This window comes from Phyllostomus hastatus, unplaced genomic scaffold (genome assembly GCF_019186645.2).
Source record: "Phyllostomus hastatus isolate PE091 unplaced genomic scaffold, TTU_PhHast_1.1 phas_scaffold_60, whole genome shotgun sequence".
Lineage (NCBI taxonomy): Eukaryota > Metazoa > Chordata > Mammalia > Chiroptera > Phyllostomidae > Phyllostomus > Phyllostomus hastatus.
The window spans coordinates 10,876,793-10,891,549 of record NW_025334038.1 but is presented as its reverse complement, the minus strand read 5'-3'; the positions used below and the strand labels follow the sequence as shown (position 1 = coordinate 10,891,549).

Here is a 14,757-nt window from a genome sequence, read left to right as displayed (position 1 = left end):
TTTCTTCTCTTGAGTTACAGAAATTCTTAATATATTCTAGGTATAATATCTCTAACAAATGTGCTTGCAAATGTTTTCTTCCCAATCTCTGGCTACCCTTTATATTTTTAAAATTGTACTTGACTTTTGAGTCAGTGGCCAGTTTTCTTGTACTTTTTGCCCTCATCTTCTATCCAAATCTGAGAGCGTACCGGCCCAGTGCTAGTAACAGTGGAAACTGAATACCTAACAAGGAAATGGTCACCCCTCTGTTCTTACCGAGTCCCTGGTTCAGTGATGCTGTGAGAGATGTTGACAAGGCCACAGATGAAGCAACCTGGTACAGTTTCCAGCTGGGACCTGATCCAGGTCCTGCTGCCAGCTAAGTGACCCTGGGCAAGTCATTCGGCCTCTGTGCATCTGCTTTTCCTGCCGTCAGGTGCCGGCCAGACCTGGCTGTGGGAATCGAGCGAGGCACAACGGGTGTGACTGCACTTTGAAGGAAGTCAGTGGTGTTCCCATGCCTGCTAGCGCTGTAATTTCTTATCGTTAGCCACGCCTGCTCTGGCTCCCTAACTCTTAGAGAGGAATCCTCTCAGAAACACTTTTATTTTTTATTACACCCAGGGACTTAGTCAACTCAGGCTGTCATAACAAAATGCCAGAGACTTGGTGGCTTAAGAGGAATGATATTGCTCACACCTCAGTGAGATAGCTGCCTTCTCACTGCAGCCTCACCCGGCCTTCCCTCAGTGGGTGCAGGCGGAGAGAGAGCCCACTTCCTCTTCTTATGCGGCCCCTAAGCCCACCCCAGGGGCCTCATCCTCATGGCCCCATTTAACCATAATTCCTCCCAAAGACTTCATCTACAAACAGCATCATGTTGGGGGGTTACAGCTTCAACATACGCACTTTGGGGGACCGAAGAGTCCATGACAGCAACTAATGTGCTGAGCAGGCTCAGGCTAACAATACGTGCGGTGGGAGAGTGGAGAGAGGAGAGCCAGGCGGGCTCTGGTGGGGAAATCACAGAGCTCTCCTAGGGTTCTGAAAGCTGGTTTTGTAACGGTGGGAAATTGGAGCCCGCCCCACCGTTCTTCGGACACCGTGTCTGTGAGTGCTGCCTCTGACTACTGTGTAGCTTATAGAGGCTCAGCGTGTTTGTTTAAGAATCCTAGGCACTAACTCCAAAAGATACAGACTCCGACCTTCAAGCATCCCAGTTCAGGGAGATTTGCTGACCTGCAGCCCTGGAGCCAGGATGACGCGGATCCTGGATGACTAAGCCAGGATGATGCACTCCGGATGGTCACTTGCCTTTGTGGAGGAAAAGGGGCCACATCTTAACCTGACAAGCTCAGGAGAGGCCTGTGAGGCAGCTTACAAACTCAGAGACCTAAAGTAACCACAAAGGATGGTCTGAAATGAACACTTATTAACTAAAATCAGTTCATGGCGGGTAGTCATGTCCTAGGCCAGAATCTTTCTCTGATAAAGGTCAACCTTCACCTGAACTGAGCCTGTCTAATTGAGATTTTGCTTCCCTGCAGTTGTCATCAGTTTGGCTCCAATAAACTCACCAAAAATTCTCTACAGGTTCAAATGTCTCTCACGTTGACACCTTATTGGAAGGGCCTGCACGTAGAGAGCTTCTCAACCCCCTCTCCCTTGGTCACTTTGTTCTGTTCCCGTCCCCCCTCATAAAAACCTCTGCCTCCACTGAGAGGAGGAGGTGGGCTTTGAGACAGGAGACCCCCATCTTCCAGATGGCTGGCTCCTGAAGATAAACCCCTTTCCTTTACATCATCACCCGCCTCTCGAGTATTGGCTTCTGTAGCGAGCAGCTGGACCTGCTTTTTGTTACAGTTTTGGGAGAGGGACTCGGGCAGGTCTGTGCCAGCCCAGGTCCTCTATGGGTCCTTCAGGGTTAGTTTCCTTCTAAGACACGTCAGTGCAGCAATAGTAGCCAACCAAACCTCGTAGCTCTGGGTGAGGCCTCGAGATGGCACAGTCTCTGTTCTCTCAGACTTCAAGAGGGTGCCGATACAGGCGTTGTTCCTTCAGAGCTGACCTGGGGAACACAGCGTGGGTGGCAGAAATAATTCATGGACAGGAAAAACTTGGGTTTTGCATATTGGCTTCTCCACATTTAAACAGAGCACTTACTGTGTGCTAGGCCCAGGCTAAACACTTTGAAACACCCTTAGGAAGTGGCGTGCCAGCTCCAAGCAGAGAAGTGGCCCCACTCTCAGTGGACCCGATAGGGCCCTGTGGCAGGGAGGGACCTTATAGGAGGCTGGGGGCTGCAGAAGAGCCCCTGTCAGGCTGCCACCGGAACCTGGGCCTGAAGTCACAGGGGCCTGGAAGGAGGGAAATGTGGGTAACGAGTGGCGCAGAGCAGGCACCATCTGGGTGCCCAAAGATGGACTAGAACCACACCTCACCCTCACCGCCTCAACCCCGATGCTGTGAGTGCCTTTTGCTGTGAGGCTGCACACAAGCCGGGCTCAGGACGCTGGAGGGGCGGGGCTGGGGGCTGCTGCCACCCTCCCTCTAAGGGTTGCCAGTGGATCTGCAGCCCATCATGGGCTGTGGCAGCACCTGGCCCTGCACCTGCCGTCAGGGACTAGGAGCTGCCCCTTCACTTCTATCTTCCGAGTCTCACACAGATGGCTCTGGTGGCCAAGTGTGACTCAAAGCCACCTGGGAAGGGAATTCTGCTGATTGCTGTGGACACGGTACGCAGCCACCAGGAGTGGGAGGTCTGCTGCTTTCTCCATTTTACAGAGGTGGGTGTGGAGGAAGAGAGGGAGGTCAGTGACCTGCCCAGAGTCACACAGGTACTCATGGAGGCTCCTGCTTCGGTGCCTTCAACTACTACTCAATGACATCAGCAGCCCCTCCCCTGTTCCTCCAGGAATTGGACCTCAGAGCCACCTAAGCCTGGAGAACTTCTCTGAGGTGACGCTTCTAAGGTGAAGGATAGGTCCCAAACACCCCTGCTCTCTTTATAAGCCACTGTGGGTCCCAATGACAGTCTCTTACATTTCCCTGCATTTCACCACTCATACCTTCTTCTCAGTAATAAGTCCCCTGTGTTTCTTTTATAGGAATGTTTACCATACTTAGTCCGGGGCTTACCGTTAGCACCTCATGCAACTGTTGGGGGGAGTAAGTGCCTGGATGGTGCGCTGGGTCCTGGGATGACAGTTGTGATCTGCTGCACATCAGCTCTTTGCCAGGGGCTGTAGGTATCTCACTGCCCTTTATGGGAAAGAGAATTGAGATTTGAGAGGTTGGCTTTGTTTCTGTTTTTGGATTTTGTACCTGAACAAAGGCCTGCTGGCTCATCACTGCCCTTTGTCAGCAGTAAGCTTCCTGGATATGCAGACCCAGGAGAGGGCCCTACAGCCACAGTGGCTCTTTTCCAGCTGCCTCTGGGGTGGGGGGCACCTCAACCCCCGCCCCCTGGGCCCTGGGTGGGGTGAATGCAGACTTCATTCACCTTGGGAGGTTTAGGGATGAGGGCTTTGCAAACACAGTGATTGAATGGAGCCAGAAAGGTGTGGGGTGAGCAAGGTCAGAATTCAGCCTCTGATTTGGGGGCCTTGAAGTGCTTAGTTGAATGCCCCAGTCTCCCATCTTAAGCTTTCTGAATTCCATCACCACCTGGGTCTGTGTTGATGTGTGATTGCTCAGTAATGCTGTGCTGTTTCCCTGCATCTGGGCCCCATCTCCCTGTGTCTGCAGAGTCCCTGCACAGAGGGCATCTGATTCAGGGTTCTCCCGCCACGGCCCCTGCGGTGCAACCTCACGTGCAGCAGGGACTTGTGTCTGCCAAGGGACCAGGTGCGGCGTGGTCCTTACTGATAATTCAAAGGGGTGAAACTTCAGTAAAGTGATTTTTAAAAGAAATTTGAATAACTATAGATGTATAAGAGTTACAAAGAGATTACAGACAGTTCCTGTATGCCCTTCATCCAGCCTCCCCTGTGGTTTAACATCTTACGTGGCTGACTGGGGAGCATTTACCCAACTACAGTGTTGGTAACACCGGTAAGGGAGCCCCAGACTGCCTGATTTCCCAGCTGTTCCACTCACTGACCTGGTCCACTCCAGGACCCAGTCTGGGACGCAGTGCTGCATTTAGTCCTCACGTCTCCTTAGCCTCCCATCTGTGACAGTTTCTCGGTTGTTCCTTGTCCTTCATGGCCTTGGCATGTGTCAGAAGTAGCACTCAGGTATTTGGTAGGCTGTCCCTCAATATGGGTTTGCTTAATGTTTTTCACAATTAAGCTGAGGTTATGGATTTTTGGGTAGAACACCAAGTGGCACTCTTCTCGCCATGTCATTCAGGAGGCACATGATAGCCTAATTTATTACAGGCCATTTTAATCTTGATCACTTGGCTAAGCCCACTTGCCGGGCTGTCCACTGCAAAGTTACTATCTTTCCCCTTCCATGCCCTGTTGGTTAGATACCAGTCACAAGTCCAGCCCACACGCAGGGGAGGTTGCGGGAGTTAAGTTGTGCCTCCCAGAGGGAGGAGTTGCAAAAGATTTGTGGACACGTGTTAAAACCAACCCACCAACCAGGATAGTGGGGGAGCTGCTTTGGCGCCATGCAGATCGCTGTCCTGTTTGCAGTGAGGTGATTTTTCTGGTGACTTTGTTCAGTTTTGAACTCAGGGAAGCAGGCTGTCATCCCTCTTCCCAACTTTCTGTCAGCAGGTTAGTGATTTTGAATAATACAATGCTGAAGGAATCCAATTTCTTTGGGTATATGTGATGCTTTATGAGATTTCTGCTGGCAGTTGCATTTTAATAGTGGAGAATTTGGAGGCTGTGTCCCGTGGGAGCGATGCAGGGGACCTGGGGCTGAGGAGCGTCCTGGGCCCTCAGGTCATGAGACAGCGGTGTTCTCCTTGGCATGTGACTCACTCATTTGCTTGCAAAGGCAAGGTAACAACTTATAGGAAGCGCTAAGTTGACGTCACTAGCAAACTATTTTTAGATGCCTTTTCCTCACCTTGAAGGCGATAGTTGAACTTCTAGTTGCCTCATGTGAATTTAAGGGAAAAGTATGGCCATAAGTGTGGCTGATTTAGTGGCTCTGTGCTGACGTGTTCTGAGGCCAGTGGTACACTTAGATGCTCCAAAATTCTTCATCAGCTGCTTTTAAAGTGATCTCTGAAAAACTCTACATAGAAGGCACTGTTTTCACAATTCTGACCAACTCTGTTATGATCAATGATTGCCAATCATTTTGGCTTAATAGTGTAGAAAGGAGTCTCCTACAGGAAAAGAAATACTTAATGGGTTTCTAAGGACATGTAAGTCAGGATTATCTGTTTTTGATCATCTTTTCCAGTGACACAGGTAACTAAGAAGAAAACAAGCAATACTCCCGCAACCTGGTGGCCGCATACTTGACTGATGGTTCTGGGAACAAAGCTGATTTTAAGGAAGTGATTTGCGGGTAATCTGCTCTAGCAGGTGAACTGTTGAAATCTGGAACTTTCTCTTCTAGGATGATTTCCTGTTCAGTGTCTCCATTTTAAGTGGGATCCTTTGCAGCATCCTGGCTGTGCTGAAGTTTATGCTGGGGAAGGTTCTGACCAGCAGAGCGCTCATAACAGATGGTGAGTAAGGCCAGTGCGGCTGATCTCCGAGGGCTGCGGTCACAGTGAGGGGAGATGCTGTGTGCATCACTTTCAGATGCTTGTCTTGCAGAAGAGGTCAACAATCGGGAGTCGGTTCTCACTAGCCCCGCCTTCCCAGGCTGTTTCATGATTCTCAGGGTTCACGTATCAGGGCAGATGGCTTGTGCTTTGGGAATATAATAAACTCTTCATGAATCACCTCCACCCTGACCTCCGACCAGGGCAGATTGGGGCTCCTCAACTGCTTAACTAGGAAGTGCAAAGGGTTTTCTAGAATCTTGGATTTTATGTGCATTGCTCCAAATAAAAAGTCAGAGTCTCTTCTGGAATCTGTAAGTTTTCTTTGGATTCTCCATGCTCATTTTCCCCTCCACTTAGTGAGACACTCACCTGGGAGTTGAGGTTGCAATTAGCAGGGCTTCGCTGGAAAAGTGATCCATGTGTTCTCTGCCGGAAACCCAAACCAGGTGGAAGGGTCCCCGTGTCCCTAGGGGTCAGAGGGAGCTTTCTGTATGGCCTTGGAGTGACGGAGAAGGGTGTGTGAAAGCAGGAAAAATGCATTTCAGTCCGAGAACAAGTGCCCGTGCAAAAACGAGGAACTTGACAAACGTAATCTCCTGGCCATTTCCTTTTTCTTTTTCTTGAGCATGTACAGTTGTCAGAGGGTCAGGAGTAGAGACATGAACCCTTGTACCCTGGGTGAGAGGTCAAAAGGTAAAAGCTTGTAGGTTGGTGTGTATGTCTGCACAAAATAGAGCAGAAATCGTTGGATTTTTTCTTTAAAAAAAGATTTTATTTATTTATTTTAAGAGAGAGGGGAACAGAAGGAGAAAGAAAGGGAGAGAAACATCGAAGTGTGAGAGTTGCTTCTTGCACATCTCCAACCAGGGACCTGGCCCACAACCAGGCATGTGCCCTGACTGGGAACCAAACCAGTGACCTTTTGGTCTGCAGGCCAGTGCTCAGTCCACTGAGCCACACCATCCAGGGCTTGGATTTCTTCTTTAAGAAAATAACCTCTCCCCCTCCACCTGCCAGTGCTCAAGGTTCTCTCTCTGTGAAATGGGTGAGTGCCGGCAGACATGCATGGGTGGCTGGCTGTCAGGTCTGTTGTGGAGGGTGCAGATGGGAGCACAGAGGGCCCTTCTCTCCCATGTGACAAAACCTGGGGACACGGTGTGGACTTTGACTCCTCGTCCCATGCTGATGCCCTGCTGTGTGTGGAGCTGGGCTTTTGGACAGTGGGGCAGGTGGGCAGGAAGTCAGAGCACTGTTTTCAACTTTGCAACCACAGCTGCCCTGGGAGGAGCACCATCAGCGTGTGTGTGTGTGCACGCGCATGCACGTGCATGTGTGTGTGCATGTGTGTGTGTGTGTATGTGGTTCCTTTGAACAGACCTGACACCGTTGGGTCTTATGTGACCTGACATGCCCACTGCACACAGGGACCCCAGACACTAGTCAGTTGACCGCGACCACTGGCAGCATCAGCATTGCTTGTGGTGTTTGTTAAAAACACAGATTCCTGGGCCTCACCCCTGACTACTCTGGGTCTGGGGGCAGAGGTGAGCCTAGGAAGTTTTATTGTACGCCAGTGCCCAGTCTGTGTGGTGCCCCCTCAGGTTCGTGCTGCCTCCATAGCTGCCCGAGGGGCCAGGACAAGTGGCACCCCAGGGGAGGTGGACCTGGCAGTGTCCCCCATGCCATTTCGACCAGCAGGGCCTGCTGTCTGCTTCTGTCCTTGCAAAATGACACCTTTCTCGCTGTGCTGTGGAGGCCATGTGCCTGTCGAAACCAAACTTTTAAAATAGTAACAGCTGTTTAAAATAGTAAAAGGGTTGGTGCCTGGGATTGGGGCCTCTGCTCCCCTGCTCTGCTTTTGGGCCCCTGTGTGGACCTGGAGGCCCAGCCAGTTGGGGCTGCCGTCCTTGGCCGGCCCAGTGCAGTTAGGACTCAGCGGAAGCAAGTCCTGGGGTGGCTGCTGTTAGAGCTCATACTGCAGTGAACCTGCCCAGCGGGTTTGCAGAGTTCTTTTGAGCCTGGCACTGTGCTGTGTGCCACGTTAGCTGGGGACTGAGCACCTAGTGCAGTCAGGTGACCTCTTTCCCCTGTGTGTCCCTCTGCTACAAAGAGTCCTGCCCTGGCGTAAAGGGATAGCTCTTCCTACCTGGCTGGATCTGAAGATCTTGTGACTCAGTCCCAAGAGGATGATGCAAGCCTGCGGGAGGCCTCAGCTGGTGCTGAGTGCGGCCTCTATCACCTGCGCCGACAGCATGGATTTACAGACAGTTTGTATCCAACTGACCCTTAGAGCACACTCTTTCCTCTCCGGGGCTGACCCAGGATTTGGGGGGCAGTGTTCATTCCTTGTGGTCTTTGCGGTCTGGTAGTTTTTAATCTGGAAAAGCAAATGCCTCCTTTGGCCATGGAGTCCTTTCCTTAGGGCTGAACAACACAGGGATGTTCGTGCTGGGTCCGGTCACCTTCAGGTGTCCTTCATGTGGCTCTGCGGAACACAGCTGCCCGAGCCCTCTGGGCTGAACAGAGCGGAGGCCTGGCTGGACCCTGGTTTCTCCAGCTGTGTGTTCTGTGCCTCCCCCGCGTGTCTCTGCACCTGGAGTGCGGGTGATGGGAGGGCAGGCTGCACGGCCCGAACAGCTTTCTGGGCCTGAGGTGGTGAGCACGGAGAACTCGTTCCTCTCCCAGTCCTGAGCTGAGCTCTGAAGTCACAGAGCTCCTCTGACTTACAGAGCCTCACATTTTATCTGTTTGCGAACAGAAGTGCTCTCCGAGTCTGAGGGGACCCAGCAGTCGGGCCCTCGGACCCATGACCATGGGGCTTGACCTTCCCAGAGCAGTGACCCCTCAGCCTTGACAGTAGTTCTGTATCATGTTTCTATTTACTCTTTCCCAGACACTTTCTATGTGCATTTCATTGTTCCTTTCACTTGTCACCACTTCATACGGCACATAGAGAAGACCCCAACGCTAGGTATCTTTTTCCTGACAAAATAACTTCTGACTTTATAATGTTCATGCACAAAACTATCCACACACAAGCAGTATTTCCATCACACTCTTGAACCAGGGAGGGGCCATTACGAAGTGGATGGTTTAAGGGAAAGCAGGGAAGAGCGCTGCTCAGGCTGAGGGAACCTGGGAGGGAGCCGGGGCATCTGAGGGGCTGCGTGAGGCGGGGGCACGCAGGGGAGACCAGTGGGTGAGGGCAGATCATGCAGGACTTCACGTCAAGGGTAGCATTCTGTATGTTTTACTAAATATTTAAATGTTGAGGAGACGTGATTAATGTTTTCTAAACAGCCCTCTGGCCATCAATCAGGTGGGGAGCAGATGGAGGGAGGGAGTGCTGAAGTAGGGGAGGTCTCTGGGGGCTGGGCGGGGTGACTGGCGGCTTGGACGGGCGAGGTCCGAGGGTAGAGGGTTAGGGGTGTGAAGAAGTGTTGGTGACATGGCCCTGCGGGTTGGTGGCAGGGCGAGAGGAAGGCAGGTGCGGGTTGGTGCAGGGAGAGAGGAAGGCAGGTGCGGGTTGGTGCAGGGAGAGAGCACCTGCCCCTCTCTCTGGAAGGTCTGTCACCCACAGGGGCCTGCTGGGGGGCGTGGTGTACTCTGTGCTCCCTTGCTTGGCGGGAGTGTCAGCAGAATACGCAGAGGTAATTGCCTCCCGCTAATTGTGGTTTCTGGGATGAGGTTTTACTCACTCATTGATTAGCAGAGCTAGGGAACCTTTTGTGGTGATCTCTTGGTTCTTTCCCCACTCGGGGAGGAAGGGGAGAGGTAGTGGGGTTGGGGAGACGTGCCTGTCATTGACGGGGGGGTTTCTGAGGGGCTGGGTCTGGAGGGCATCCTTTGAGGGCACCCTGCGAGTATCCCTCTCGTGGTCTGGTCCATTCTCTCCAAGAAGAAAGCAAGTTCCACAAAGTGCTGCCGGTGCAGGCAGGGAGCATGGGCCTCACCTGTCGCCTGGTGAGGTGGCCGATTCCCCCACTGGAGCCGTATGTGAATTGGGTCAGGCTGAGCCCACCAGATCCTTTGTCGCTGGGTTGTGTCCGGACAAGAAGCAGATCTTCAGAAACGGGGACATCGGGGTGTGGGTAAATGCCAGACATCCTCATTCTGTGCTGTGCAGTGCAGTAAATCTTGTCTAATTGGATTTTGTCCCTTTAGATATTTAGTTAATCAACATGTGATTGTTGCTATCAGCACTAGGCTGAAGCTGGCTTTGCATTATTTAAGGTAAATGACTTTGTGCAGCAAGTGCACGCTGCAGACCAAGCAGAGGAAGATTGTGAAGAGGGACCTGGGGCAGGTCTGAGCAGAGGGGGGGCTCAGGGGGCCAGGAGCTGGGCCCCCGCATTGCCCATGGGGGTGGCTGGAAGCCTGCGTTGAGCAGCCTTTGCTGACCCTCTTCCACTCCTTCACAACCTGAAATGCCAAGAGCCTCTCATGGTTTTAAGCACATGAAAACTTTTAATCAGAATTTTCTTCATAAAATTGATACACTTAATTATACAGATTCTTATCTAGTCATTAAGGCCACAATGGCGGCATCTACTCAAGACAACTTCTTAAACAGCCAACAGCATTTATTCTTGACAACAGCTCTGGTTTTAACCGAGGAGGCAGGAACCAGCTTCCAGGCCTGGGTGGGGTGGGGACAGCACCCTGCAGGAGAGGCCTGGTGTGCTGCCTCGGCCAGGTGAGTGCTTTGCGGGGTGGGGCTGACAGCTCAGGGTTCTTCCTGAGGTGTGCGCACAGCTGCAACGGCTCTGACATTCCGAAGGATGTTGCGGGGCAGACGCAGGATGTCCCCCAGTCCCTGTGAGCCCAGGGCAGCGCTCCCCTGCAGGCTCGTAAGAGGCGAAGCTGAAATGAGTCAGGCTCTGTCATAACCAAGGCTGAGCAGAGCGGAGAAGGCCAGTGGCTCCTCCTGGAAGGTGCAGGTGAACCAGTTGGGCAGACCCGGAGTCCATCAACTGTGACCTGCTGGGGGCGCACACTGGTGGGCCGTCAGAACAGGAGGCTGGGCTGTCCTTGGCTGGCAGAGCTGGTGACTTGGTGGAGCTGAGTGGACATCTAGTGGCCATCTTGGGGAACCTCATGTTCTCTTTGCACCCTTTCTCAGCACCACTAGCTGTGTGGGAGGGCTCCACCAGCTGACCTGTGCACCTGTGGCAGAGGAGTGAGGTTCCAGTCTGCCCTGGGGCAGTGGTCACCTCCTTCTTGTCTCTCCCTGTCCTCTAGCCACTCTCCAAACAAAACCTCCCCGAGTTTGAGAGTGGCCGAGAGGGAAACTCCAGCCCAGGTCACCTGTGACAGACTAATTAATGGCTTCTGCTGTTTCTTTTGGTGGCCTTCTGAGAGAAGATGTGGAACACAGACTTTTTTTAAAAAACAAACAAACAGGAAGATGCAGAGGACAGCCAGATGCTGTCCATTTACTGAGGTCACTCTGGCTGCTGTTAGGGGGGTGGATTGTGGGCTAAGGGAGATGTGGGCAGGAGGGGCAGCAGGGAAGGCAGTGAGGAGGCAGGGATGCAGGCCAGGGATGAGGGGGCCGGTCTGGGCTGGGGTGGTGGAGGTGGTGAGAGGTATATGGATGCAGAATGAGTTTTGGAGGTAAGAGTTGGTGAGAATCACTTGATGGTTGATTAGATGTGGGGATTGATTAGATTTGGGGTATGACAGAAGGGTGGGCTCCTAGATTTTTGGCCTTGGCAGCTAGGTGAATGGTGGCATCATTTACAGAGAAGACGAGGTGTTTTGGAGCAGAAACTGAGGCTTTTGCTTTGAACATGGCCAGTTTGAGATGCATATGTGAGCGAGTCTGCAGCTGAAGGGAAAGACCAGGCCAAGGAGAGAAGCCTGGGAGACACGGACATACGGGATCAGAGGTAGCAGCCTGGAGGGAATGTAGACAGGGGAAGAGTTCAGGGACTGAGGCAGGGTGCTGAGACGGGAGGAAGAGGATCGGGCAAAGCAGACTGAGAAGGAAGAGCTGGAGTGGAACCAGCAGAGTCACGGAGGCTGAGGAAGGTCCTCCCGGGAGGCTGTAAGGGGAGAGCGACGACTGAACCACGGTGTGTGGCAGCAGGGACTGAGCCACTGGCCCCAGGCACCACCCTGGTGGGGAGAGAACCTGGCTGGAATGGGCTGAAGAGAGCATGGGAGGTGCCATCAGGTGGGCACCTCTTCCAGTTCTGTAGGGGTCGACGGCGAATGGGGCTTGCGATGTGGGTGGTGTGCGGTCAGGCAGGAGTTTGCAGTGGGTGATGGGAAGATTTATCCCAGTGGGAATGTTCCACAAGAAGGAGAAGAATTTCAAGAACAAAGTCCTTTCGTGAACAGGTGTGGAGGGTCAGCCTTACAGAGGAACAGCGGTGACTGGAGCAGCAGCTGAGTGTGGGGGGCAACTGTCATGAGGGCGGTGGGCTTGTGTGGGGAGGGTGAGGTTTGGTGCCCGAACCTGTGTGCTCCAAGAGGAACAAGGCCGTCATCAGCTGAGAACGGGCGTGGGGAGAAGACAGATCTGAGGGAAGAGCGAGAGGGTGGCGCTATCCACTGAGATGTGGTTGCCGGGTCAGCCAGGGTATCTCGATCCCATCGCTGGGGAGCAGCCTGTTGAAGTCTCCGCCTTGGACCCTGAACAGGGGTCTTCCTCAGGCTTTGCTCAAACCTTCTCTACCCCCACGCTCTTCCTCCCCCAGCTGCTCTTCCTTTAGAACCTCTCCGCTAGGTGTACAGTCCCCAGTAAACACATTTAAATTGTTTGATCTTAGTTTTCCTACTTGAACCTGAAGTTAACACTGCTTAGTTCAGCGAAAGCATGGTACTCACACAGGTGGAGTTGCCCCAGAAATGAAACACGGCCTGTTGTTGGCAAGGTTACTGACCCTGTGCAGACCAGCTGCCAGGAGGTCTCCAGGCCAGCTTGGACCCAGAGCTTCTCCAGGCTACCATCACACCCCTCCGAGGCAGGCAAGGAGCCTAGTGGCCCACGCCACAGTGCGGCCCCGGAGCCCCTCTAAACCAATGCCTTCCCATGTAGCCTTTGAAAACTCACAGGTAAAATGGAAGTGTGGTACCTGAGTCTTGGGGACCAGCTGAGGGGTGACATATGTGAAAGGAGACGATCGTGTCTGTTAGCTCTGGTTGTCTTTTGGCTGCCATTTCTACAACCAGGCACCTAGTTCTTGACTTTGCATTTCTCTTCCTAGAGAGTGAAAATCCTCAGGTGACTTACACAGACCCTGGAGGAAAGGATGTGGGTTCTGGCAGAAGCCTAGTCCTGCTCCTCTCAATCTGTATAACTTCAGCCAGTTTATTTAACCATACTCTGCTTAACTTTAGTCCTCTCATCAGCAAAATTGGATAACAATTAGACTTCACAGGATTGAGAAGATCCCAGCTAGGTCCTGGGCTCAGCAGACATTCAACAGCTCTGACGCACCAAGTATTTGAATGTGTCCTGTGTGCCAGGTGCTGCCCTGAACTTCCCCGGGGTCTGGACGAGCCAGTGCGAGGGAGGGAGGAGGACTGACAGTGAGCACAGACAGGCTGTGTCAAGCGGGCATGAGTGCCTGGCAGGGGAAGGACACTGACACTGGGGGTGACAGCTCTGGCTAGCAAGGTCTCTTGTGGTATTTGAACAAAGACATGACAAGCCATGTAGGTGTCTGAGTTGGCAGCTCTCACCTGTGAGAGTGCTTCTGGGCACCATTCCATGCAGCACATGTTTGGGATGTTGGAGGCGTGCCTGGTGTTTGGGTAGCTTCTTGGGGGCTGAGGAAGTTCATGTGGCACTGCCGTCAGGCTCTCTCTGCTTCTTTCCCAGGGTTTAACTCCCTCGTGGGAGGCGTGATGGGCTTCTCTATTCTTCTGAGTGCCGAGGTGTTCAAGCATAACTCGGCGGTCTGGTACCTGGATGGCAGCACAGGTGTGCTGATTGGTCTTACCATATTTGCCTACGGGGTCAAGTAAGTGCCTGTTTTCCTCTTTGTTTTACTTGCAGCCAAGAGTATTCCCTCCCCCCCGCCCCCCCCCCCCCCATGGTTATACCTTGTATCTGCAACCCTCCTGAGCCTCGGTGAGGTCAGGTGACTGAAAACATTCCCATCAGGGATCAGACATTCTTGTGGCTGGCACCAAAGTGAGGCAAGGACTTTGATAAGAGGCATGGACTGTAAGTCACAATTGGCACCAGTGCTGGGCTGAGGAGTCCCCATAACTGTGAAAACTGGCTGTGAAAACCAGGGGGGACTGCATCTGAGTGAGACAGAAGGCTACTGGAATCTCAAGCATTCCTTTTGAGGGACCTATGCATGGACTTGCTCACTCACAAGCTCATTTGTTCTGGGCTCCAGTGCAGGGGCAGCAGCTTGAAAAGTGCCAGGGACGTGCAGGGAGGGACTGAACTGATTAGCTTCATCGAGAGGGCTGAAAGGGTGGGCAGGGGGTCAGAGCAGCCCTCTCCAGGGATGGAAACCTTGGCAGGCACACTTGTTTTGCTGAGCCCTACCTCACTCAGCCTCAGGCACAGGTGAGTGCCAAGTCTGAGCTCTCCCTTACCCTGGCCATTCTCTGAGACCTCCCCTCTCCCCGCCTCAACTCAGATTTCCAGCCTGAGTGCTTCCAGTGGATCATCCACACAAGGGGCCTGCCTTGGCTGATGTTGTGGACTTTCCTAAAACCTCTCACCAAAGGCCCACAAACCCCAAACAAGCAGCAGCTGGCCTTGGCATGCTCAGGACAAGTGGTGATAGATCTCAACTTGCATTGTAATTCCCCTCAGGGGACCCCAAGCCTGACATAAACTTTGGCCAGTCTTGTCTCAGAACATAGCTTCGACGCCACAGCCACAAGCCCAGCACAAGTGGCAGCCAACCACAAATGACTGTGTAGCTCCTACCAGGCAGGCCTGGGCCAGTCACAAGCAGCAGCTGACCTTGGCCTGCACTGGAGCCCCTCCTAAGAAGCTCCAGAACCAACATACCTATGGCCAGCTTTAGACCACATCACATCACCACCCAAGCTGCTCCACAAATGGCTCATCTGAAGGGTGGACACACCCCACTTGAGTGACTCCTACTATGGGGTTA

General features: G+C 52.8%; 1 protein-coding gene across 1 annotated transcript in view; it reads left to right on the top strand.

Moving 5' to 3' along the window:
- Positions 1 to 14,757, top strand: part of TMEM163 (transmembrane protein 163) — a 223,407-nt gene that overhangs the window by 203,476 nt on the left and 5,174 nt on the right. The window contains exons 6-7 of the mRNA XM_045826113.1: positions 5,509 to 5,620; positions 13,494 to 13,635. Coding sequence (XP_045682069.1) covers positions 5,509 to 5,620; positions 13,494 to 13,635 — 254 coding nt within the window. The remainder of the gene's footprint in view (positions 1 to 5,508; positions 5,621 to 13,493; positions 13,636 to 14,757) is intronic.